This window comes from Lytechinus pictus, chromosome 1 (genome assembly GCF_037042905.1).
Source record: "Lytechinus pictus isolate F3 Inbred chromosome 1, Lp3.0, whole genome shotgun sequence".
In the NCBI taxonomy this organism is placed as follows: domain Eukaryota; kingdom Metazoa; phylum Echinodermata; class Echinoidea; order Temnopleuroida; family Toxopneustidae; genus Lytechinus; species Lytechinus pictus.
The window spans coordinates 21,722,334-21,749,873 of record NC_087245.1 but is presented as its reverse complement, the minus strand read 5'-3'; the positions used below and the strand labels follow the sequence as shown (position 1 = coordinate 21,749,873).

The 27,540-nt window shown below is 36.2% G+C and overlaps 1 protein-coding gene across 1 annotated transcript; it reads right to left on the bottom strand.

Moving 5' to 3' along the window:
• Positions 1–915: 915 nt before the first annotated feature.
• Positions 916–25,988, bottom strand: LOC129264436 (mitofusin-2-like). Its single transcript, XM_064098035.1, has 16 exons — positions 25,671–25,988; positions 19,473–19,581; positions 18,371–18,680; positions 17,941–18,071; positions 17,379–17,487; positions 16,919–17,023; positions 16,224–16,359; positions 15,431–15,495; positions 13,192–13,313; positions 12,234–12,360; positions 11,295–11,399; positions 10,709–10,799; positions 9,951–10,133; positions 8,321–8,510; positions 6,470–6,607; positions 916–1,098 (listed from the first exon to the last, which is right to left on the bottom strand). The coding sequence occupies exons 1-16, from the start codon at positions 25,849–25,851 to the stop codon at positions 1,011–1,013; spliced, it is 2,190 nt and encodes a 729-aa protein (XP_063954105.1). The 5' UTR covers positions 25,852–25,988; the 3' UTR covers positions 916–1,010.
• Between the last annotated feature and the right edge of the window lie 1,552 nt (positions 25,989–27,540).

Here is a 27,540-nt window from a genome sequence, read left to right as displayed (position 1 = left end):
CGAAGGTTCGTTAATCCGAAAACGAAATGAGGTTCGTAATTCCGAAGGTTCGTTAGTCCGAAAACGAAGTGATTAACGAACCTTATTTCGTTTTCGGACTAACGAACCTTCGGAACAACGAACCTTATTTTGTTTTCGGATCAACGAACCTTCGGAACAACGAACCTTATTTCGTTTTCGGATTAACGAAACTTCGGAACATCGAACCTAATTTCGTTTTCGGATTATCGAACCTTCGGAATAACGAACCTTCGGAATAACGCCACAAATGTTCGGATTAACGAACCCTTTTGCGTTTTCGGATTAACGAACATCGAGGTATAGGCAATTTACGTGTTTCAGAATTACGAACCTTCGGAATTACGAAGTGTAACCCATGGGGGAACATTACAACAATATGTATTTTATATACGTCTGACCCTTGGTCATTGACAATATACAACTTTTTCAATTTCAATACAATTCAATCTTTCATTACAACCGTATTGTATATTTTACAATGTCGGATTATGTAAAGATAAAAATGGTTGACAATTATACATTTCATATTACAAAGATTGATAATTTATAGTTATTTAAAATGAGAAACCCGATATGAAAAGTATACACTCTCAAAAACATCTAAAGTAAGGATGTCATTATATATTAAAATGATAATTATGATGCTTTTAAAAAGGGAAGCACGTCAATAGAATGGCAATATCATTGTGATATGTCAATATTTCCTTTAGGAAGAAATGCTAATATTTACACAGAATAAGGGAATATACACATTCGAATGTGGAAGTTGTGTTTGTGTGTTTGTAACAATAATGGGATATGCATATGAATACCGTTCTAATTGCCGTGCTGTGATCATGTTGTCGCCCCTCTTTCCATTTATATTTATCACTTTGATGAATTATATAAGTTTCCATATTGACTTAAGTATTAATGAGGCCTATTCATTCTTCCTTCCGACTACTTTCTCCTATTTTCCATCCTACTTCAGTCGGTTATTAACTCATTCCTCATCTGGAGTCTTCTCGAATACCATCACTGTCGATTGGTTCTTTGTCGTCCATGTTGTATCTGCCACGGATATGACCTGCCTCTTCCCTGAAAGTAGAAATAGAAATGACCCCCCAAAAAGAAACAGTGGTGAAAGTGAACACTGACTGTGACTGAAGTATTACTAGCAAAAGGAAACTCACTGATCATGCTGATGATTGATACTCATAATGATGTTTTTAAAAAAAATTCCTTGTACCAAGATGTAAATTGTAAAGTTTAAGAAACCATATTATTCATAAAAGGTATAAATTGGATTTAAAAGTAATGTATTTCAAAGACGAAATTGTCTTCGAAAATATGTACTATTTTCTACCTGTTATCCCAAGAGTACAAATGGGAGTTGGCTTTGGGAGCTCAGGCCCTTAAGATTCCACGACCAAGAAAAAGAGAAGAAAAAAAAGAACAAAGAAAAAACAGGAAGGCGTAACTTCGGTAGGGGGCACCCCCCCCCCTCCCCCCACCAGCTGCTTAAAAAACGAGGAGAAAGAAGAGAAAGAGGGGAAAAGAGAGACATAGCGGGAAAAGAAAAAGAGAGAAATGTTGACAATATTTTTTCCCTCTCGCTTTGAGCGTTTATTATTTCATGTAGTGACATACGCATCTTATTTTATGATTACTTAAAATCTGAACATGTATCATTATTATTATTATTTATTATTATCATTATTTGTTTGGCGTCACCTGTGCCTGGGAGGCGAAAAGCGAACTGAATCACTATGACCCGCAGGTCTCTCCTCCCGATGTAACTGATTGGGGGGAATGCAGGTGGACCACTACACCGGGGTTTCCCCCTACTCTTATACGAATAGTGCAGTGGGTTCTTAACGTGCAAAGGTGGTGACTCTCCTCTACACGGGGCCTCCATTTAACGTCCTATCCGAGGGACGGAGTGTTTTCCATTGTAACATAGCCTGCATCTATGAAACATGGGAGAGACGTTTACACACAACGCACTGGCTTCAGTCATCCGCCCGGGGTGGACTCGAACCCACGATCTTTGGTTCGACGGGCAGACGCGTTACCGACTGAGCCAACACCGCTCTCGTATCGAAAACATGTTCAATCCGCGCTTCGCGTTCGCAGTATTGCATCGGTGAAATATGTATGCTCATCATGAATTCCTAAAACAGTCCTCAAATGTCCATTTTATTTCTGATCTACATATACAATTTTAGCTCGCACTTCGTGCTCTCGCATTATTTTATTATTAAAATACGTATGCTCTTAGGAATTCCTACAAAAAGTCCTTAAAATGTCTATTTTCAAGCCTGTAAATAAAAAAATGTCAGCTCGCGCTCACTATATCAGATTAATTAGATACGTAATCCCTTTTGTGTTTTATTATTACCAAATGTTCTTGAAATTTCCTGTTTTCTCTAATAAAAAAATCGACGCTCGCTTCGCGCTCGAATTGGTCGACCTTGATGAGATAACGTATGGTATTCATAAATTGCTAAAGAGTGTCCTCAAAGTGTCCCATTTGATGGTAAATATATACAAAATTTTCAGCTCAGTGTCAGCTTAGTGATACACGTACGAAGCATGATTACAAAACTTACCGTTCCTAGGTCTGAATATCAAAATTTTTGATTTTCTCTTCGCGCTCGCATTATTTGATTAGCAAGACGCAGTATATACCCATTGCAAGAATTCTTACCAACAGTCCTTAAAGTGTCTCTTTAGAATATTAAGTATACCTAGATATTGAGCGCTCTTCGCGCGCTCAGTTGGTGTTGACACATACTTTTTGCTTGTTCCCCCCTCCCATGATGTGACTCACAGTAGGCCACTGATGATATCAATGCTAAATATCATATCAAAATCTATCGCAAAATTATATTTTAAAGGGCTAACATTTTCCCGTATAGCCTATATACGCCATGTTGTACCAACATCTAAATGGTTGGCGCATTACATCATTGTCGGTTTGTAATTCTGTATCATTTTTTCATTTTTTAGAATATTCTTTTTAATAGGTGAGAATGACGATTATGACATATCACTTTCTTCAAATTTGCCTGTAGTAAAACAAAAGACTCCCACAGAATATGATACATTATTATATTTACCTCGTCAATATCTAATTATATTCAACTGATGTATTCTAAGTAAGAGAAAAAGTAGTTTCGAGTATCCGTTTCGTATAATTTAGAAAGTTTTTCTTCCTCTTGTCGTTATAACAAAGCTGTGTTGAGCTTTACAATTCGAAGTTTCTTTGAAGTATGTATAAGTATTTGATCCACTTCAATCTTTCAATGTGGTTGAGGGTGTGATTGTTTGGGTGGGTGTGTGTATGTGATATTTTTAGATGTGTGTCAAACAGATATGGGAGTCATGGCCGTGCGCAGCGAAATTTTGAAAATTTACATTTCTTTTACTGAAAATTCTCACAAAATTCACAAAAAGTATGCAAGAAATAATTCAAAAATAATTTAAAAAGACAAAAGCGCCACAATGTCGAGCTCGGTCGCTTTCAAGTTTTTACAAGAAAAGTTTACGTATGCTGCCCCCCAGCGAAAAATTTCTGCGTACGGTGCATGTATGGGACCGACCTTTAACGCCACCATTCGATAGACGTGACCAGGGCTCGAACCTCTGCATCAATTTGTAACTTCCCCACATAGCTGTTACAGATGCATGCCACAAAGCCCAGTTAATGTTGTTGTTGTTGTTTTCTTGGGTTTTAAGGAGCCTACCATACAGATATCTACGCCTAGGTTAAGGATTAAGTAGCCTATAAGTAACCTTTAGCCAGGCACTTTGTGCTGTAATTTTCCCAAACATGGCCGACGAAACTGGAATTTTCAGTGGCTTGACAAAAAATCTCATGCAATCACAACACTGGCTTAAATTCTAGCGGGGGGGGGGGTGATAGCAATATATTGACCTGAAAATTCAAAATTTTAGGGACCCCCCCCCCCGTCACACACACACACCAAGGGGCTATGCATACGGGGGTTTATAACCATGCAGGTACATAATACTACCATCTTTCAGTTAAAGGCCTATAACGATTTTCTTGATGGCTATAAAGTAATGAATTGCACTTGAAGTCAGTATGCGAGCGAGCAAATTTTCAGTAGTTGGGAGACAAAATGGTGTAAAAACCTCTTTGAAGTGGTGGGTAATAATCACAACACGACCAATGTTTACCTACATACTGTAAATATGTATGAATTGAATTGATCATCTTTCATTAAAAGGCCTATCATTTTTTTTCAATGGCTTTATTGTTATGGACTTGTGATATAGAGTAATGAATAACAGTTAATATTAATATGTGAGCGAGCGAAGCGACCGAGTAATCATTTAGTAGTCGGAAGTCAGAATGATGACAAAAATCGTCTTCCAAGGGGTGTGTAATAATGTGGGAAAGGTGCAGCGAGTTAGCGTAGTGGACGAGACTTGAAAAAGTTGCTTCAATCGTTTAAAATGATGTGCATATAATTAAAGAGGTTGATAAAGGTAAATTATCAATAAATTTAACTTTAGAAGAAACGAAGAAAGAAATATAAAGAGCAAAGAAGTATTAAATACTCCACATTTTGTTCAATGAAAATTCATTTGCTCACTGGTCCATGGTGAGATGAGAATGAAAAGAAGGAATCATGAATCGGGGATAACCAGATGCTATATCATAATAGGCATCAAAGGCCACAACTTCCAAAAAGTTGGAAATAGCATAAGCATGCAAATTAAAAGAAAAATATTGCAGAAAAGAAAGATTTTGAATAATGTTTAAGATTATATTGGGAGATGATATGCAAAATATTCAAAATTTTGAACAAAATTCATATTTGAAATATCTATTAGATTGTTAGGGGATCATTGAGATTTAAAGTCTCCTATAAACGATAGAATTGTAAAGTGCGTGCATTGTTATTCCTAACTTGCCTGTGTTTCATTAACGGCATATTGATTTGATCAGTCATCGGTCAGTCACTCATCGTACACTTAACTTGAAGTACAGAGTATGCATAAATTTATTGTACAAATTGTCTCCCGCTTCTACGGAGATGCAATGATATGACCCCCCCCCCCCACCCCATTCACGCCCGTGTATTTAAAGGATGTTTTGATTGTTTTGTGATCAAATACATAACCATATTTAAAAGTATTTTGTATCATACAATTCATAAGTGGACGTATGTATATTCTAATGATGCAGGGGATATAACATTGGCAAGAAGCTAAACGTAGGGATTTTGTCAGGGCCAAAATCTTGTAAGATTTGATTGAGGGCGGGAGCAGAGCGACCGCGCGAGAAATTTTGCTTTTTAAAACTCGAAATTGGGCAGATTGGGCACCTTGATCGCATTTAAAGATGAATCCACGCATCAACAGTAGTATTAATCATTTGATGATTTAGTTTAGTTAGTTTCTGTCTTGAAAAGTAGGGGGGTGGGATGATTGTACATATAACCCCCCCCCCCCCGGATTTACGCCCGTGAATCAAAGGAAAGATTCAACACTGACATAATAATAACAGAAGAATTAAACGTTGAATGTGGATTAAAAGCAATGAAGAAAGACAACATCGTCTTCGAAAGTACGAAAGGCCTATTCAGCTCACTACATGAGTAGTCCGACGACGACCAAATCTTTAAACAAATTGCATAAGTTTTGCATGGAATATAAAAGTTCAAAAAAGTACAAATACCATCTTTCAAGTTTGAAATATGAATAGTAAAATAATTTTTTGCTTTATTGCAAGTCGTGGTTGGGGAAGTCCAAATCGGCTTCAAATACCAGCTGATTGCGAAAATGCTATGACGTCACTACTACTTGATTCATACAGGGAGGCTTGTAATAGCCTGGAATTTTAATTCAGACAATCATACTACTATTCGGAACAATGATTATCAAGAGTGTGCAGGTTGGAATGTTCATGTCTAAATTTAAAGCTACATTTTTTTCGTTTTGTGAAAAGAGTGTTCCTGGCTTCACAAGAACTTGGCCTCCATCCAACCACCAAAATATTGTATACCGTAATCGTATAATACCGTTTTCAGTAACTCATTTTTCTTTGGTCCGCACCAGGCCCGCACTAAAATAGTCCGCACCACAAGCGGAAGTAACTGTAGCAGATCCGCGCTACTTTTACGATGGGGCTGGTCTGGTGCTGATAAAAGCAGCACCAAAATGGCGCGAGGGAGGGGCTATTTTAGCCCGCGCCATTCATAAACTCAAATTCACTGCTTAGTCCTCGTAATGAATGTGCATGACGACGTGCACATTTTACACCCCCCCCCCCCAAAAAAAAAAAAAACTAAACTTTGAAATTCAATAACATCGTTACTTCTCAGATTCTGATGAAATTTGAAGCATTTTTCTCGGTGAATTTCACTCTCTTTATTTAGATATAGTTATTTTCAGCCCGGAGTACCCATTTGAGACGCATTGCATCAATTCTTACTTGAGATTCGTCATGTGTTTTGAAAGAAGTTTCATCTGTTCATTTTTCCTTTCTTGCGTTGCGAGCTGGACTTTCAACCCTTGCTCCACATCACGTGTACAACACTCAGTGTAATACACATCGGCACTGTTGCAAAATCTAAGGGAAAAAATCAATGACAGCAATGATGAGAATTTGATGCGTTTGCCATCAAAATGTAAGAATTTGGTCTTAGTGAAAAAAGATTTTGACACTTTCCCGATTGTTACCGACAAAGAAAAATTGAAAATACGGTTGTGGGAATATTGTTGTTCATTATTTCATATGCCAGATTAGTGCATGTACATGCACAGTCGAGTATAGATTTTAATCATATTTCAGGAAATGTTGCACACTTTTTTTGCATGCCCCCGAAAAGGTAAGAACTATCTTCTGCTCACATTACCAGTCCAAGATGGAGCGAAAAGTGATTATCATAACAAGGGCATCTTTCCTAATAAGACCTATAGGCAATCGGGGATTGTGTTTGCTCTTGCTCCATCTCCATTTATTATGTTCCGGTCCCGGACTCCAAACTGACCAATAATTTAACCATCGTTTTGGAGTCGGTTTTGTAGCTATTCCTGTGCGGACATTGTTATGTGGATTCGAGAAACGTCTCGACATCATCACTTAACACATGGCATATTCATATTAGTTTAATAATGATAATAATAATAATAATGATAATAATGATAAATTTGACTTTTATCGCGCCAAGAATTAAACAAAAATGTCTTCGGTGTTTTGAAAGAGTCAGTTGTTTGTTTTGTATGTCAAGCAATTGCACAAGCTATCAAATAACACTTTTGAAGCCTTCCCATTTTTTTTTTTGCGCATGTGTGCGTGCGTGTATGCGTTATACAATGCGTCCCACAAAAAACGAAACCGAGATTTAGCGATGATTTATCATAACTTAATCATAAATACAATAGACAAATGACCCACCAACGTAAAGCTTAGAATCTCCTCTTTCATCGTCATTCACGCATGAGCGAGCAAAAACAATTCGAAGAAAGGACGCCAAAAACTCATTTGGCGGGGGGTATCTGAATTTCAAAAAGAAAGTCACATGACTAAAAAGTTCAATATCTGCTCTTTTATTTGATACCTTAACCACAGAAAATGGTCAAGAGGTAAAAAAGTTATGATCCCTCGAAACAATGCTTGTATTTCCATAATTTCATTAAATAAACGTGTTTTCACCGGTTTCCCACAGAAGCTATCGCACGGTAACATGGCTGATCGTCAACAAAACGGAGTGTTGAGTGAGTTTGAACGCTCTTCATTTCATGAAATTATTGAAAATCAAGCCTTGTTTCAAATAACCAGAACTTTCTTTTTTCTTGACCATTTTCTTTAATTGATGTATCAAATTAAAGAGCAGATATTGAACTTTTTAAAAATGTGGTTTTCTTTTTGAAACCCAGATACAGCCCGCCAAGTGACTTGTTGGTATCCCCTTTTCAAATTGTTTTTGCTCACTCATGCGTGAATGAGAAATAAGCTAATTTTAAGCTTAACAATGGTAGGTCATTTGTCTATTGTATTTGTGATTAAGTTATGATAAATCATCGATAAATCTCCGTTTCGTTTTTTGTGGGACGCACTGTAGAAAGTTTATTGAAACTATTTAAACTCAAGACTCTTGAAAGAAAGAGTGAAAATTGAGAAAGAGAAAGTGCGTATTTATCAAGCTCCCAATTTCGCTAACACGCCCTTTTAAAACATAGTATCGAATACACTTGAACCAAGGAGATTAGAGTGATATCTCCTTGCTTGAACCCACTTCTTAATCTTAAGGGTTAGAACAAAAAAAGCCACAAAACTCACGCTTCCACAGCCTCGTAGCATCGGTTCTTCACGTCTTCGAGACAAATGAGAGAATTTTGTTGTGATGACGTAAGATTCTCCAATTGACTTTCAATAGAGGCTCTGATCCACTGTCGAACCTGAGTGAAAAACACTCCTGCTGCCGCCGCGATTCTGCGCAGTAAAATATTACGTTCTTCATCGGTTTCGACTGTGATAAAAATTGAGAATTAAGAAAGCACTTAAAGGGCAAGTCCACCCAATAAAAATTGATTTCAATAAAAACAGAAAAATCCAACAGCATAACACTAAAATTGTCATCAAATTTGGATGTAAAATAAGAAAGTTATGACATTTTTAATGTTTGCTTATAATTTCACAAAACAGTCTGTATGCAATGCAAATGAGGGGACTGATGGCATCACCAACTCACTATTTCTTTTGTATTTTATTACATGAATTATGAAAATAATATTCTAATTTTCTTCTCATTATCCTGTGAAACCAAGTTTCATTCCTCCCTGAACATGGGGTATACCGTTGTTATAACATTTTATGGTTCAGCACAGTTGGTCCCTAATGTCAAATCAGTAAAAATTGAAATAATGTATAATTCAAATAATGAAAAAACGAAAGAAATAGTGAGTGATTGGTATCATCGACTCTCTCATTAGCATGTCACTGAATGGTGGATATGATTGTTTTGTGAAAAATAAGCGAAATTTTGAAATGTCATAACTTTGTTATTTTACATCCGATTTTGATGAAATTTTCAGGTTCATGCTTGTTTGATTTTTCTCTAAAATTGATTCAATTCAACATTTTTTTCTGGGGTGGACTCGACCTTTAAAAGCTAAGCGTGCTAATATGATCATCATCCACCAATGAATTTATCTTTAGATAATGATAAATATATCAAAGTTATCACAATAATGGTATTAAAGCGGAAGTATTTTTCATGCGGGGGCGGGGCGTGGAATAGTTTTGTCTTAATGTGGTTGGATATACAAATGAATAATCAGAATGGGGAATATTTTGATCAAATTGAAATAATGCAATTTCAATAAAAAGTGTGATCGGTAATCAACATAATGACATTGACGATGGTGTTTGTTTAATTCCTTTCATAGACGAGCCGAACATGGCATCAGTTTGAAGCTCGAGAAACAGACAGCCGCATTATGACAGACAGTAGCATTATGGAAGAATTTATGTAACTCCCCTTTCATTATTGAGGATTAAAATCTTTGCTTGCATTATCATAAGACCACAATAAGACACATTATGGAAAATTACCGGTTTTGCGTTTAGGCCTATTTTTTTATTCTCGATTTAAAGTGAAAGTGCAACTCTTTAGGCTACAGTCGAGCAACAATATTTTCGTGAACTAAATTGTTTTATGGCTAAAAACAACTTCCGATCATGATTTCCAGTATCGTTAGCGTCGCAAAGACGATTGATAATTATGTGTGGAGGTGCCTTGGCCGAGTGGTCTAAGGCGCCTGGCTATACATAGAAAGTCCGGGGTTCGATCCCCGGCCGCGTCATCTATGCCCGTGAGCAAGCATTTAATGTACAATGCTCTTTTATCCTGCTTTCAAATAAAATGGAAATGCTATATGCATTATTTAAAAAAAAGTAAAAAAAATACCTGCGCTGATCCGTCTGCGTCTTGAAGCAAACGATGACCATACAGCTCTCTCGGTGATTCCTGTAAGGACCCTCTGGATCGCAGCCTCTGGAACCTCGGCTTCTTCTTCAATCTGTTTCATACGGATTTGAAATGCCCTCGGTGCTTGATGAGGGAAGTCTTTCATGTGGTTTTCATACGATTCTGTGTAGAGATATAGTTGTGTAATACTAGTATTTACCGTTTATATCTTTAAATTGGCCCCTCTCTTTGTCTAAAATGCCTTAAAGAGTCATAAGTATTAGCAAGTGCATTATCCACTATACTTTCCTGCCGGAAATATTACTTTTAGAAAGAAATGTCTTGTCTTCGTCATGTTACTAAACTTAAAAGCAAATTTCACTTTAGTAGGGTACATACTTCCCAATATGTTTCAGACCACAATACACGTGACGTGCTTGAAATTGTTGGTGTGTGTTTTGAAAGAGGTTTAAATATAACGGAGATCATTAACCCATTCTACTCACAGACATATTACACTGTTTCATATACATTATGTAAGGAATTCAATCATGGATAATTAGATTTTGGTAATTTGCTGTCCTCTGGTGTTGTAGGCTTATCGATTTTATTGGCCATATAAAACTAGAAAAAAAAAAATCGCGAAACAAATATATCAAATTCTATTTATGGAAAAAACTTTTAGTTTTATATCGCCAATAAAATCGATAGGCCTACAACATCAGAGGACAGAAATGGCTCCCAAACTATTCACTCACCAAGGATACCAAAGGAGTAGTCATCACAGACCTTTTCCGTAGCGCGCTGAAACTCAGCCAACATCTTGCGATACCAATCCATGAGGGCGTTCTATTTTAAAAGAAAAAGACAGAATTTTACGTGAAAAAATCAGAGCTCCCGATCACTCCCTCTCTGTCTCTCCCATGACAAACATTTTTCAAGTACTAAGAATGTCCCTTTTTATGTATGAAAAATGTCATTGTTATCATAGTTATCTGCCCCTTTTAAAAAAGGGATAAACAACGTTTTATTATTTTTTTCTTCGACTACAATTCCAATCAATGAAAAACGCTCTTTCACTCTCTAGATCTTTTCATCTTGTACCATAGTGCTCATGTTACTACTACTATATATATTATTTTTGGCAACTGTTGTCTATTTTACATTTCCATGGTGTAGTTCTTCCTCATATTGCACAAACGACGAGGATACATTTTCTAAGTACATTATATCTACCATCTTTAAAGTTGACCTTTTGAAGTTACTGTCCTTATTAACATTTTTGGCTATTATTAGTTCAACCGTTTTTTTTTACAAAGCTATATATATACAGATTGTACTCACCTCGGCGTATCTATGAACCTGATCTTCCTCAAATCTGTTGATCACGGAGCTCCTTTTCAAGGTCTGGGTCATTTTCTTACTCACTTCATTCATACAGTGCAATACCTACGATCACAAAATGTTATAAGAATCAAACTTAATTCGTATAAGAAGGGGGGGGGGCTTTCGGGCCGTAGACCCCAAAAGTTTCACGTCCAAGAAAGCAAGAAGGAAAGGAAAGGGAAAGAGTGAAGTATTATATATGTTTCTTAATTATTCAAAAGGTCATATTTTGTGCTCCCTCGCTTCGCTGATATGTTTTTGGTAATTTTGCTTCATCCACCATATCTAGGCAATGAAAAATTTGGGCACATTGCGCCCATGAATATTGTAAAAAACTCTCCCAATGCTTCTCTGACACCGACGGTCCTCATTTCTATAACTTTTGTTTTCCTTTTCATTTTAAGCTTGTCATACCCCCCCCCCAAAAAAAAAAAAAAAAAAAAAAAAAAAACACGCAATAAGAATATAAATGTGTAATCAATTTTTTAGGGATTCCTTTATGTTAATTACTATCTGATGTGGTTGATCAGAAAACAGAATTGACAAGCTGCTTTGTAAATCTAAAATATTTTTAATTATCGTCTTGTATTTACCCCAATACACTATAAAAAATATTGGGTAAAATTTTAACCAGCACGAGGGTAATTATGTGTCCAATCAATGTGGGGCAGTATTTTACCCAATGCGGGAAGCATATTGTCCAGTAAGGTTGAAAAAAACAAGCATCAATTACTTTAGAATGGGCAAAATTTTCATCACACTGGATGAATAATAATACCCAAAAGAAATGTCCAATGTTGGTTAGACACAAAATTACCCTCATGGAGCATTTTACCCAATATCATGTACATCTCAAAGTAAAGGAAACTTGAATCATATTTAGCTGAAGAATCGTACCGATTCAGAGATCACATTCAAAGCTTTCCTTTTCTTTTCCTCGCTTTCCTTTACAAACTCGGCTCGTTTTATCTGAAATAATTCCAGACTCTTCGTCATATTGTCCATGTTTTCTTTGCCATCTGACCTGGAAAGATCAAGTACAAAACCTTAAACATCTGATTACTCCTTAAGTTGTAAATCATATATGATGCATCCATCTATCCCTGATGGACTATGATCCTCCCCTCCTCCTCCTTACCTAGACCCCCAAATTCATTCCATCCTCCTCCCTTACAAGTATATCCCCTACCCAGTCATGTCAGTTGCTGATCTAGCTTTTTGCTAATCGGGTTCGACCAATTGGTTTGACCATGGACCTACAATAGATGAGCTACAACGAACTCTCGTCAACAGGGAACAAGGCGCCTTGGGTGTTGGAGCTGATCCCATCTTCCTATTTTTCTACTAACGATCCCCTAGATCTGCCTCTACTACCACCATCTGTCTTCATTTTGTTTTTAATTTGTCTGTATTTAGTGGCTTTTTATTTACTTAAATTTTTGGCATAAAGAAAATAAGATACATAATATAGCAAATAATATATAATCTCTTTACAAATAAATACATTGACAACTTTTATACTTAACACTATTATATTTTTGGGAAACACTAACAAAATATCATTTTTTATAATTTACTATTTATTTTCTTTTTAAATACGCATGTATTGGCCTAGTATTATATCATCGTGCGTTACTTTGAAACTCCATGTCACATTATCTTGTACTTTCTTAAAGAAAATAATGTGTACTAAGTGTATACTCTACACATATATATCAACATACTCAAAACTCTTTTTGAGTGTGAAATATTCACAAAAGAACATAAAAAAAGAGATTTCCCCCAAATACACAAACACAATAGTTAATAAGACTATACGAATTTAAATCTATCTTTAAAAATAAATATATCTTACATCTGTTTCTGGACCTCTGCAATAACTTCTTCAAGGCTTTTGAAGCACTGCAGTAAGACCTCTTGGCATGTGTCTCGATTGACTTTCAATTTGGTAGTCATACCAGAAGAGGTGGCTCTCTCCTTTAAATTAAAAAATGATGTGCTTTGAGAAAAGGTTTAACTTGAAACAAAATATAAATGAAAAAATATACAGAATTATTTTCTAACACTCAGCATAACTAGAATAATGCGGCCTTTTCATTATTGCAAATGTTTATAGTCAATATTATCATTATTTGATCGAAGTCAAATTAGCATGTAATTTTGCTACGGATAATACCGAAATTGGATTGATTCGTATCAATCGGTTATATTAGTTAAACAAATACATGTGATAATAAACGATGATTGAATTTTGATTGTTTGAACATTATTATCAGTGTGTTATCAAATAATTTATTGCATCATACCAAATAGCTTCCTTGATAGGCAATGACTTGCATCCCATCCAGGCATCCAGTCTATATAAGAACATTTGCAATGTATATCTATTAAAACTATTTAGGTATTAACTCCAGTCATATCTTTACTTATATCTATTCATATATTTTTCATCAATTTGACAGAAGAACACACAATATTTACTGTTCTTTTGATCGTCATTGCATACAAGTGGTAACTTTGCCATCCAGTGGTAACTTCCATTGACTGACTCACATGCTTTTCACACTGTAATTCCTTAACCCCATACTATCCTTAACCCCGGACTATCTTTTTTTTCGATTCACACTGTCTTTCTTAACCCCAAATTATTTGCTTAGCCGGGGTTTAATAACGCCTTAACCCCGGGCTATCACACAGCTCATGAAAATTGATGATTTTACCATACAGAGTGCGATTAACGTGCAATTTCGACTTCTGTGATTTGCTAATGCTTAGCCCCACTTTTCCTTAGCCATGTTTCGTTTCACACTGCATCTCTTAGCACCGCAATTGTGGTGCTAGCACCACAATAAGCCGGCTAACCCTGCTTTTTTGCAGGGCTAGATAGTACCGTACTATTTACCGTGATAGACCACTTTGCTAAAACATAGTGTGAAAACGAAGTTGGTGGGGCTAAGGCCCCCCTTAGCCCCATTAATTTCCCGGGGTTAAGGGAAAAAAGTACAGTGTGAAAAGCATATAATAAAACCAATGATATGCTTTTCACACTGCACCCCGGGAAATTAATGGGGCTAAGGGGGGCCTAAGCCCCACCAATTTCCCGGGGTTAAGCTTAGCCCACTTCGGTTTCACATTATACGTTTTAGCAAAGTGGGCTAGCACGGTAAATAGTACGGTACTTTCTGGCCCTGCAAAAAAGCAGGGTTTTCACATTGCATTTCCTTAACCCCATACTATCCTTAACCCCGGACTATCCTTAACCCCATACTATCTTTTTTTTTTCGATTCACACTGTCTTTCTTAACCCCATGGTTTTTTTACTATTTGATTAGCCGGGGTTTATGCCTTAACCCCGGGCTATCACACAGCTCATGAATATTGATTATTCTACTATACAGAGTGCGATTAACGTGCAATTTCGACTTCTGTGATTGGCTATTGCTTAGCCTCACCTTTCCTTAGCCCAGTTTCATTTCACACTGCATCTCTTACCACCGCAATTGTGGTGCTAGCACCACAATAAGCCGGCTAACCCGGCTTTTTTGCAGGGCCAGATAGTACCGTACTATTTACCGTGCTAGCCCACTTTGCTAAAACGTAGTGTGAAAACGAAGTGGGCTAAGCTTAACCCCGGGAAATTGGTGGGGCTAAGGCCCCCCTTAGCCCCATTAATTTCCCGGGGTTAAGGGAAAAAATACAGTGTGAAAAGCATACTTTTGTGGTGCTAGCACCACAATTGCGGTGCTAAGACATGCAGTGTGAAACGAAACTGGGCTAAGGAAAAGTGGGGCTAAGCAATAGCCAATCACAGAAGTCGAAATTGCACGTTAATCGCACTCTGTATGGTAAAATCATCAATATTCATGAGCTGTGGGATAGTCTGGGGTTAAGGCGTTAACCCCGGTTAACTGAAGCAGATAGTATGGGGTTAAGAAAGACAATGTGAATCCAAAAAAGATAGTATGGGGTTAAGGATAGTCCGGGGTTAAGGATAGTATGGGGTTAAGGAAATGCAATGTGAAAAGCATATTAAGCATTGCTGCCATTGAATGCTGAAGTTACAGGTGTAACTTTTATGCAACGGGGCAACATACCTCTATTTTCGAAATGAACCTCCTAAAATCTTCTCTTCGCTTTTCCCAATCTTTGACAAAATACCCTGGAGGAATAGAGAGACAATTTGAAAACGAAGTAACAAGGAAACTGACTTTAAAAAATCGAGTGTATCCCCCAAATAAAAAAGAATGGAGGGCACAAAGAAATAATTATGTTTTATCAGATAATTTTATCATACTTATAAACCATGCAAACAGTCAGTTGTAATTAGTTCCTAGTTAATAATTTCATTATCATGCAATCAGGTATAAAGCGTTGCTGTTTTCAATAGAGGGGATGTCCTCATTTTGGATTATTATCATGCTACAAGGTACAACTGCACGAGGCCTTTCGAACCTATCAACACTTCATCATTTTAACTAAAGTCATCAACAATCAGAATAAAATATTCCAGGGAGGGGTAAATTTTACTTAAAGCGTTCGCATGTGATGGAGCAAAGCGAAAAAGTTGATCAAAAGGCGTGTTTTCATTTTAGTGTTGCAAGGGAAGGATTCTGAATATTCACTTAACTTTTTAAATATTATTTCTTAACTCTTTTTGTAAAGGAAAATCGATTCACATGAAGCTTTTTTTTTAGTATAACGTGGACGGAAACTGCCCCATCCCACTGCCTCCTTCCCCCTATTACAGCCATGTGCATGATGCCAATGGGTAAATAGATGAAAGACAGTTAATACAGAAACCCCGAATTTGTCATCAGATTTTGTAAGGACTTTGGGTTTTTTGGGTAACATAACTGACAATTGACCCGAATATTTTCACCCACTAACCTTTCTCGCCAATAGCCAAATCCAAAGCTTCTCTACCAGAATAAAAGAAGCATCTTTCCTGTGCTTCTTCTCTCGTACTTACGACATCGAGTTTTTTCAGCATCTCAAACACTGAGTCGACGTGTCGAGCTTTTACCTGCATAAACAAAACTTAACGGATGACTAATGAAATTATCCCCGTTCCTACTTTTACTTTGGGGGACATCATCACAATTTCGAAAGTACATAGACCTATCGATATTTACATTCTCAATCGGTGGCCCTCTCGAATTCGTTCCATTTTTTTAAAATAACGTCCCCCCCCCCCCCAAAAAAAAAAAAAAGAAGAAGTAATATTAACCAAAATTAAATGGATCAATGAATTTATCAAAAAGATAATGAATCTACAATAAAGCTAATGAATCTATACTTATTGCACCCCCCCCCCCCGGGGCCCTGGGAACGATTTTCTTACTGGGGTGCTGATGTAAATTTGAAGAGCAAAAAAAAAGAGAGTTTCATTACAAAATGTAGGTAATTTTGGTTACATTTTTTTTCCATTTTTACACATCTTTCAGAATACCTGGGGGTGCTGCCTATGGAGAATAATACACGCAGCACCCCCCCCCCCGAAAATTCTTCCAAGGGCCATGCCCCCCCCCCCCCCTCCGCATTATTTTTATAAGATTCTTTTGATTATACGAAACTCTGTTTACCTCTTCAGGGCGTCTTTCTCTCGCTGCTAAGTCCCACTGAGTGTAACCTACAATGATGTCAGGCTTAGGAAGACGCTTGCCTACTTCAACAAAATGATCCCGTTCCTGTGAAAAAAAGACAACTGAAAATTTTTCATCCCGGTATGACAACTGTCAATAATGCACATTATGATTTGAAATTTTGTATCTCTTGATTGGTTACTAGAACAAGTGAAAACAAAACTTGCACATTCTTCTCATATCTTTTCCATTTTCAAAGTTGAAATATACACAAAATAACAGTCCAAATGAATCAACAAATTAGAAATTTTCCTCCCGTTGTTGTTTAAAATCGTAAACGTACTTTTTGAAAGTCTTTGCTTTCAGAAATCCTTATACGTGTGCTATTCCTTTATATTACAACAAATAATTCATTTTCTTTAAAAAAATGAAGAATAAAGACTTATGATTGTAAACATACTTCCGGTGACATGACAGTCTTGGGATTCACAATAAAGACATGGACATCTGAGTCTGCACAGAAGGTTTTCACCCTGTCACCGAGCTCTCGACATTTCGTGATACCTGGGCTAGATTTACGCGTATATGCATGTAAAATAGAACCGGGTAAAACGAATTTTAGTCTAAATATGAAATAAACGCATTTTTTATACGTTTGGAAAAATAACCATGAAATATCGAATTTAAGACTATTTCTTTCAAATCATTATTGATGGCCATCAGGGTGGAATGAATGAAATACCAGTAGAATATCTATTTATACTTATTTGGAAGGTGTAATTCAATCCATATCGATCTGCTTAACATGAGAGTTCTGTCGAAAGTATATATATAAACAATATTATACAGAAATGAAATAATCATCAATGACCAATTAATGACCATTGCTTTCAGTGAATAAATAATAAATATGAAGAAATCATAACATTATCTATACAATGACGAAAATTTCTTGTTACACACTTTTGAGTTCCAGTTCTAAACCCCTTGAATTTTGTTTTATGAAAGAGAATGAACCATACCAATCCATGATCTGAAGGTCATAATTCAGAAGATGGTCGTTTGTCACTTCGTCATCTGACAAGTGTATTTCTATGAGGTAGGTCGCATCCAAAGAGCGAATCGACTTGGCGTCACACAGATCTTCCAAGGCCTATAGTTCACAATGAATATACGGAATCATTAATTATCTTACACATAAAGTAAAGATTTGTACCATTTATATATCCTCAAATGGGAAAATGGGAAAGGAATTGTCATTTCATGCCAAGTGCTGAACAATAAAAAATATTAAATGAAAAGTAAAATTTGCGGTTATAACACCAGCGACTCATCATTGAACACAGGGCATTAACGCATTTTCCGTTCAAGTTTGATTATGGATTTTTACTGCCTGGGTTCTCTGTTATTACTTTCAGATTATTCTTTGGTCGATTTTGGCTTTTAACAAACCTCTGAATCGAGAGGCTGTTTGTCTTCTAGGAACGAATGGAGAGACGCCTCTTTCTCCCTACTCTCGACTTCTCTAACAACAAAATAGGAAGGCGTTCGTGGGATGTCGTCATTTTCATTGTCCATTGAGTTTGTGCTGCAGTTGCTGACGAAATGATTTTGTTCTTCAGGACATGAGGCGTCTTTACTCTCAGAAACAATGCCCATCTTTTCGATCTGAATGAAGCAGCTTGTCGTATCGCCCATTCCCGATGGGAGAAGTTCTCGGCCAATCATAGCATTCAGGGTAGTTGTCTTCCCGCTACTGGTTCTGTTTGGATAACAAAAATAACTTAAGAAGACAAAGTATAAAACAATATTTGATCAGGGAATGGTATTTAAACAAAGCACTACTCTATCATGGGGGTGACGAAATTTGTCGGATTTTATTCAATCTGTTACATTGTACTTAACTTTAATCATTAATCACGTTAATGGCAGTAATTTAAAGGGATGATCCGGGCTGGAAATATTTATATCTTAATACATAGAGCATGTAGAGTAGAATTCACTGAGCAAAATGCCGAACATTTCACCAAAATCGGATAACGAATAATAAAGTTATTGAAGTTTAAAGTTTAGCAATATTTTGTGAAAACATTCGTCATGAATATTCATTAGGTGGGCTTATGATGTTAGATCTTCACTTCCGTTTTCTTATGTTATAACATAAAATCATAATGTTTTCATCATTTCATACTTGTGTGAATAATATGTTTCCCTTATAATGAAATAAGTTGCAGCAATAAATATCTAATGCACTAAATCAGTTGTCAATCCAATTTTTCTAGTTCTTGGAGGGAAAATTTTGAACAAACCTAATTTCATATAATAAAATACAAAAGAAAAAGTGGGGATTTGATATCATCAGCCCACCTAATGAATATTCATGACGACTGTTTTCACCAAATATTGCTAAACTTTAAAATTCAATAACTTTGTTATTTTTTATCCGATTTTGATGAAATTTTTGGCATTTTGCTCAGTGAATTGTACTCTATTTATTAAGCTATAAATACTTTCAGCCCGGACCATCCTTTTAAAAGAATTACACTGTACTCACCCTCCAAAGAACGCTACTTTCATTTTTTTTCTAAGCAAGTCACTCGTGAGGCTCTCGATTCTCCCCTCAAGAAGTTTCATCTTCTCTAACAACGATGATGGGTCTATGTCTTCATAAGAAATGGAAATAATAAAGTCATTGATCAATACCCATTTACCAAATCTAGAACAGCCATGTTTAATTCGTGGATATATCATATGCCTGCAAAGTGAATTTATGCACGTTTTAACAACTATATCACAATGAAATTCATTGACTATTATTGGAATGGGTTTGACAGTAATCAGTTAACTATCTTTAAATAAGTTTGATTTGAAAACGTGAAACATGAATACCTCAAATGATTGGTTTTTAGGTCCGCTGCTTTTATTCTTTTTAAACCATAATTTACAATCATTCAACGACCTTTCCATTTGATTTGCAGTAACTACGAATATATTCATATCTGGTACCTGCAGATATTGTGATTGATAAACGATAGCAAGTCCACCCCAACAAAAAGTTGACTTGACTGAATAGAGACTAAGCAATCGAGCATAATGCTGAAAATCAATATGAGATGTAAGATAAAACAGTTATGATACATTTAATTTTCTCAAAACAGTTATATGCAAATCCTGATCGATAATCAAATGAGGGATCTGAGGATGTCACCCGCCCACTAACTAAATCTTTTGCATACTTTTTAAACGGAATATAAAATATCTTAATACTGTACTCCTCTCATAATGTGTACAAGGGTTTGATTTGATTTGATTGCAAAGGGTTAAATAAGAGAGATTACCATTGTTGCATCGATGAAGATGGTTCTTTATTGTGCAAAATTGAAATGTTCTATATTTCGTATGATAAGATACAAAATAAATTGTGAGTGTATGACACCATCGACTAAATCATTTGCATATCACCCATGCGAAGCGAAACATTATTTTTTTTTTAAACTTTCTTACTTTACATCCGATTCTGATGAAATTTTCACCGTTCTGCATTTTTTTATTTTTCTCTATATATTTATTTAAACCCACTTTTTTTTTTGGGGGGGGTGTGTTGTTCTTTAATATTAAAATTAGGCTATTTGAGTAACAGTGACCAAGGGCTGGTAATTGTTCATGGCCAGTGCTGCAAAAACAAATTATTTTCATAAAAAGTTCTTCGCATCCAGAAATCACGATGTACAAAAATACCCCAATCATTATGCTAAAACATATCTTTTTGTATGAATAATTGATCGGATTGTCGGTACTGCAGTGATGGCAGGAAATTTTTTTTGTGAAAAATAGAAATAACAAGGGGACGCCTCTGGCGGTGCCACCTGCATTTCGCAGTTCAATATTGCAACAGTGCTGACTTGGAAAATAACTAAAATTGATAGATATTTACAAAAACACATTCATATGATAACAAAATACTTAGTTCATTGACCCTGAATGACCTTTGACTTTGATCATATGAACTGAAACTCTTGCAGAATGATAAGCGATCCTTGGTTGTCATTCTGTTGAAATGGTCAGTTGAGTACAGATGGAGGTCTTGCCCCCCTCCCCCACTTTTTCACGACCAAGAAAAAAAAGAGACAAGTAATGAAAAAAAGGGAGAAGTGTGAAAAATGATATCATTTCCTGAATATTATGTCAAAGTCTATCACAAACTTTGATATTTGTAATGAAATGTATTTTTGTTTGCTCGCTCACTTCGCTCGTTTGCAATTTTTAATCAGATTTTGCCCAATACACCATATCTAGCCTCCTTAAATTGTTTGACTAATTACGCCACTGGAAATAAGTTCATATACTTTCAGATTGATACCCCACATAATCAAAGGTCATTGACCCTAGATGACCTTTGACCTTAATCGTGTGAGCTGGCCCTACATACAAGACGATCAGTATTACTTGGTTACCCCTATGTCCAAGTTTCATGAACTACGGTAGATCCATAAACTTCCAATGCTACGATGACCTTTCCAAAAAAATGATATGTCACTCTTCAAATTTTCTATGGGCGGGGCAAAGGTTCTCGCTTTGAAGATTTGGGAGATAAATGCCCACATTTCCATCATGATCATGGTACTGCAGATACTGTAGCATCCATTAATCTTTTAAAAATTATTATACGGTTATTTCTGTCTCCAGAAAATGTGTGGATGACTTCCCCAAAACATCATAGTTTGTGCACGACTCTTTACCCCACCCGCTCCATGGGGTCGCTGCCAATGTGGCAAGAGGAAAGTTCTTTCCCCAAGTAATCGCATTTGGCCCGTATGTTGGAGTCAAGTCTCAGGCCATGGTTTAACTCTGTGCTAAAATTATGGCAAGCTAAAAATTTCAAATATTCCCTGTGGTTGGGCGAAGAAAACTGTTTCAATCATCAATCCCATACGGTCATGACAGTTGTGAATGATGTAAGCGATATATCAACTGATAAACTGAACCTGTGATTTTAAAGTTATTTGTCAGAATTCGCTATCCAGGAGGTAAACCAAGATTTTACACCAGAGTTTAATTTTAAACATTGCTTCAGAATACAGGCCATTGTGGTAAATGGATTAGCGCTGGTCTGTACACTTGGTTTCAAGAATGTGAGAATAAAAAAGTGTTTTATTCATTCTTAAACATGTTTTTAGCTTGTTATAACATTTCCGAATGGAATTGAAATAAATGATGTACATAATTTGATGAATTTTTGATGTTGATGTACTGTTGTTATTGTTGCAGTTGTATAAAAAAAATAGCATGTGATGAAAGGAGTGTAAAATCACGAACCCCATTGGTAAAACCAGCTACGTCTTCTCTTATTATGGAACACTTATCAATGCCCTTTTTTTACAACTTCATGATTTCATGTGATTGGTTTCATGCAGTTGATATAATATCACCATTATTGTCATCATGGTTTGTATTGGTTAGCCATTAATTACAGTATATCGATATGAAATTCATCACAACACACGCGAATGCAGTGTAATACAACTTGTTTGACATGCATTGCTTCTTAAGATAACACTTTTAGTGGAACTGCACTTGGGGAATCCCTTTTTATGACGTAGAACTCCTACGTATTTGCAGTTATTGATATTTATGCCCTTCCACGTAGGCACCTGTGATGGTTAATAGCCTACTGATATGCACGATGGGTATATGTGTTCGGGAAAGACGGGGATCCCCACACCACTGACACGCAATATATGCACCGGGTTGGGGGAATTCCCGATGATGTAATTATGTCAAACAAGATGTACTAAACTGTATTCGAATGTGTTGTGATGAATTTCATTTCGAATTCATTAATGGCTGACCAATACAAACCATGTTCACAATAATGGTGATATTATAATAGTAATAATGATATTATATAGGATTTGTATAGCGTACATATCCACCTTGATGGGTGCTCAAGGCGCTCCTATATCATTCCGGGCTAAGTTGCGCACAGCTTTTTGATGAATTACCTCCTGCCTGTACCCATTATATTAACTGAATGAAACCCATCATGGGAATGTGAAATCCTAAGGTTGTAAGAAAAAGGACATGCGATGAGTGGCCAATATGCACGCGATAATGATTTATGTAGAGATATTTGCAGTCACGATAGCTGCACAGCGCTTAAATAATATACATCTCAAAAACTGAATCAAAATCTCTGTTGACTGAGCAACCATAATCAAAAGACGCCATGAATCACGCTGCAGTATACAAACAAATAAAAATACAAAAAAAAAATCCTTCCTATTACGCCAAATGAGGGGCTACAATTGGACTGAGAGGGAACTAACAGCAATGAATAGATTAAAAAATAATAATAATGACAGGGGCGAGTGTAAATGCTCACCATCACAAGGAATTAATACAGGCCAGCATAGTGGCGTAATGAAATTTTGAGGGGGCTAGATATGGCGTATCAGGTATCAAAATTTTGCGGGCGAGCGAAGCATGCAAGCAAAATTTTCTACAATTTGATTACAAATATACAATTTGCAATAGATTTTTAAATAATATTCAAAAAAAATTTCAACCTTCTAATTGTTCTTTTCTTTGAATTCCTATTTCCCTTTTTATCCTTGATTGTGTAAAATGGGGGGGGGGGGGGAGTGCCCCAAGCTCCCCCACGGCCCCACCTCTACGTCACTGGGCCAGCATGATTATGTTCTTTCATCAGTTCCACTGAATGAAATGAATGTACAGAACAGTTATTAGATTCGCCAGGGTTTTGCATGTGATTTGTCTAGATCACTGAACTACAGTGCGTATTTGTATAATATCCTGAAACTTTTTCCACATTTAAACATTGGTACAGATCTCTTTAAGCAAATGACGATATAACTGTCAAAAAATCGTTCCGCTTGAATGAGCACCACTTGCTTTTGAAAAATTCATGAAAAATGATTTGCGCAGAATTTAGAAATAGTTATGTGAATAAAAGTAGACGTTAATCAGGAAGAGCACATGGACATTAGCTAGGATTATTGATTTAAAGTAGGGTCTATGATTTGAAGATATATTTTACCTATTTAGCTTGTTTTCTAGCTCAAAACACTTCATAGAGCGCCATTACGCCCCCCCCCCCCCCCCACACACACACACGCCGAGGCCATCGTGATGATATTTGCTTTACACGGAGCTGTGATTAAAAATGGTTCAAGCTTGATTTCAATTTTGTTAATTATTGTCGAGCTTGGGAAAAGTGTGGAGAAACAAGTATTGCATGAAACATGAAATATAGTCCCACTTTAGGTGATAAAAACTAAGTGAAAGAATACAGATGTTAGAAATAAACTTTTGTTTACATTCAGTTGTGTCCAGCTGGCACAAAATGGAAACAGATTCTGCTTACCAGGGGTTAAGATGTTTTGGGTGGCAAAGTTGTTACAAAAATATTTAAATGTATCTGATTTTATTCAAATTCGCTAAAAATGCAAAAGAAATGTATGAAAAATGTCCCACACGGTCAGTTTATTTGCGCCTTTTTTCCTTGACACAGCGTGGAAATGAGCATTTATTCTGCGCATACCTATTTCTGCGAGCTTTAAAAAAATGGATCCAAGAATATATGTGAAAAATTTATCCCCATATTGTCTATTATTCCATTCCTATGACTTTTTCAAAGTGTTAACTTTTTATTTATACGCACTGTATAATATGCCACTACCATGACTACGTGGCATTGAGCTAATTTGTTGATATTTGTTGATAGCTCCATGGTAGTGGTATATGGTCTCTATTCACTGCGCATTTCGCAATCAATCAGCCCACGGGGAATCCCCCCAAAAAACTGACGTAGGCAATATAACATGCCCGCCTCCTAACTCATTTTTAAAGCCATGTAAATCATCTACAGGTTTTCCTCAAGGGAGAACATTTTTTGTTTGTTCTTATTTCATTTCGATACGGGACTTTGATCAATAATATAAGGCCTGTACCACATCATTGTCGGGACTCTTCGCCCAAGAATCTTCATTAGTAAAGGCATTGATAACATAGGAAGTGTTCATATAACACTGAATATTCAAATACAATGATATAAAAATGTGATGAAAATATAAAGCATATTCAAATACAATGATGTAAAGATACTTAAACAACTTAAAGCAATATCGATAATTTGAAAAAAAAAGTGATTGAACGATAAAGGCCTCATGATAAATCGAATATTCAATGGCAGGGTTCGGAACAAAAATCGCTATTAAATGAAATTTCAATACATTAAAAATGAAATATCGATGATAAATAAAGGAATGTGTGTAGGCCTATTGATAAAGATATTTTGGTATATTTCCTTTTATAATGTATATTGCTTGAAAGTGGAGGGGGCTGAGCGAAAATTGTTTGGGGCTGACCATGCACGTTTATTGAAAAAAGTGGGGGGTATGTGACCCCCCCCCTCCCCTGGTTCCACCGGACCCTGTGATATATAGGATTCACAAAGACATCTTAAGACCTCACTTGCTTTTCTTGAATTATGTTCTGGAAAGGTTTATTTTTGTGGTTCTATAAAATGTATTCATAAAAAAATATAATCTGGGCCTTGTCTTCAAATCAGGAACAAGTAATAAGTATAATGTATAATGGCAGAATAAAACTTATAGGTAATTGTTTATAATGAAAAAGGGCAACGATTTGTGTACTGAGCAAAGCAATCATAATTTTGATAATTCGACTGACTGTTACCAGGATGGTCGAGCAGCGAATGTACAATGCTCACCTACGTCATGTTCGGGTTTCAATTCTTCCAGCTCGGCTTTTATTCTCGTAATGAGATGACCGGTATCATCATAGATTAATCGTTGCTGTCTCTTGGCCTTGGCGAACTGTTCGAGATGAGCTTCTGACGTGCCCAACCTTGAAGTATCCATCGATTCTTCCATGCCCACCTTTCTAATCATATATCATTAAAACCATCTGTTGATGAAGAAGCCCTTGTCTCATATGGGTGTGACAGTTAACCGAGGCGTCTCGGATAACATTTTGGGTCAGAAGCTAATAACGATGCGACTAGTTGTTCCTTTTCATAGGGTATTGTGATTTATCTAATATCATTATAGCGAGCAGTCAAAACCACAAACAATGCAAACAAAGAATCATTGCGAAATTCGGAAGGGGATCGACGAATGACGAAAATAATATAGGGTGGTTGGTTGTAAAATATTTCGATATTCTCTGATCTCCCAGTATCCATACATTGTTATATAGGGACATGAAAGATTTTTTAAAGATTATTTTCAAAGTTTTCCCCTCATCTTATTTCATTCAATCGTCTTCGTCCTCTTATGTTAGGGGGGGGGAGGCCCGGGCCCCTCGGCCCCCCTGGATCCGCCTATGCTGTGTAATCTTACTGCACTGTGTAATCTTACATGCATTTGTGTAAAATGACAGGGAATTGGTATTTGGTTTATGTAGCCTCACAAATTTATTGTGATAAAACTTTTCTCCCCTTTTTTATAACAGACCTGTTCTGTAAAATTGTAAAAAAAAAAATGTAGAAATCTTTCCTGTTATCAAAATTGACAGAATAATATGGTAATTTCTTTCTGTAAAATCTGTTTTTTAATTGTTCTTCTGTAAAATCTTCTGTTTTTTCAAACAGTGTATGACTGTCTTCTATCCATCTCCCATCTGTCTCTCTCTCTCTTTCTTTCTTGCTCACTCTACCATCTCTCTTTCCCTCCTATCTCTCCCGTAAATCAACGTTATTTTTAAAAAATTATTTTTGGTCACTCTTCTCTTTAATTGTGCTTCACTATTTTCCGCAGACATATCACTGTACTCTTAAATGTCAAGTCCACCCCAGAAAAAAGTTGATTTAAATAAATAGAGAAAAATCAAACATGAAAAACGCTGAAAACTTCAGCAAAATCAGATGTAAAATAATAAAGTTATGACATTTTAAAGTTCCGCTTATTTTTCACAAAACAGTTCTATGCTCAACTCAGTGATATGCAAATGAGAGAGTCGATGATGTCACTCACTATTTCTTCTGTTTTTTATTGTTTGAATTATACAATATTTCAATTTTTACGAATTTGACAATTAGGACCCTTTTGTGTGAAGCACAAAATGTTAAAATAATGGAATTCCATGTGTTCAGGGAGGAATGAAACTTTGTTTCACATGACAGTTACGAGAAAATAAAAATATTTCATATAATAAAATACAAAAGAAATAGTGATTGGGTGATGTCATCGGTTCCCTCATTTGCATACCGAACAGGATGAGCATTAACTGTTTTGTGAAATTAAGCGAAACTTTAATCCAATTTTGATGAAATTTGCAGTGTTATGCTTGTTTTATTTTTCTCTTTCTATTCAAATCAGCTTTTTGTTGGGGTGGACTTGTCCTTTAACGATTATTTTTTTTCTCTCTATCCCTTTCATAAACCCAATTATGCGGCTAATAGCAGCATAATTTGGTCGTAAAATTGGAGGAGGACCAGAGTTATCCGCATGTTTGATGCTGCAATTATCCGCATAATAGCAGCATCGGGACAAGATTTTGACTTTATGAACGCATTTCCAAATAATGCGGATAATTGCCATGGTGCGGTCACAAGGTCACCCTTTTCCAACACAACCGCA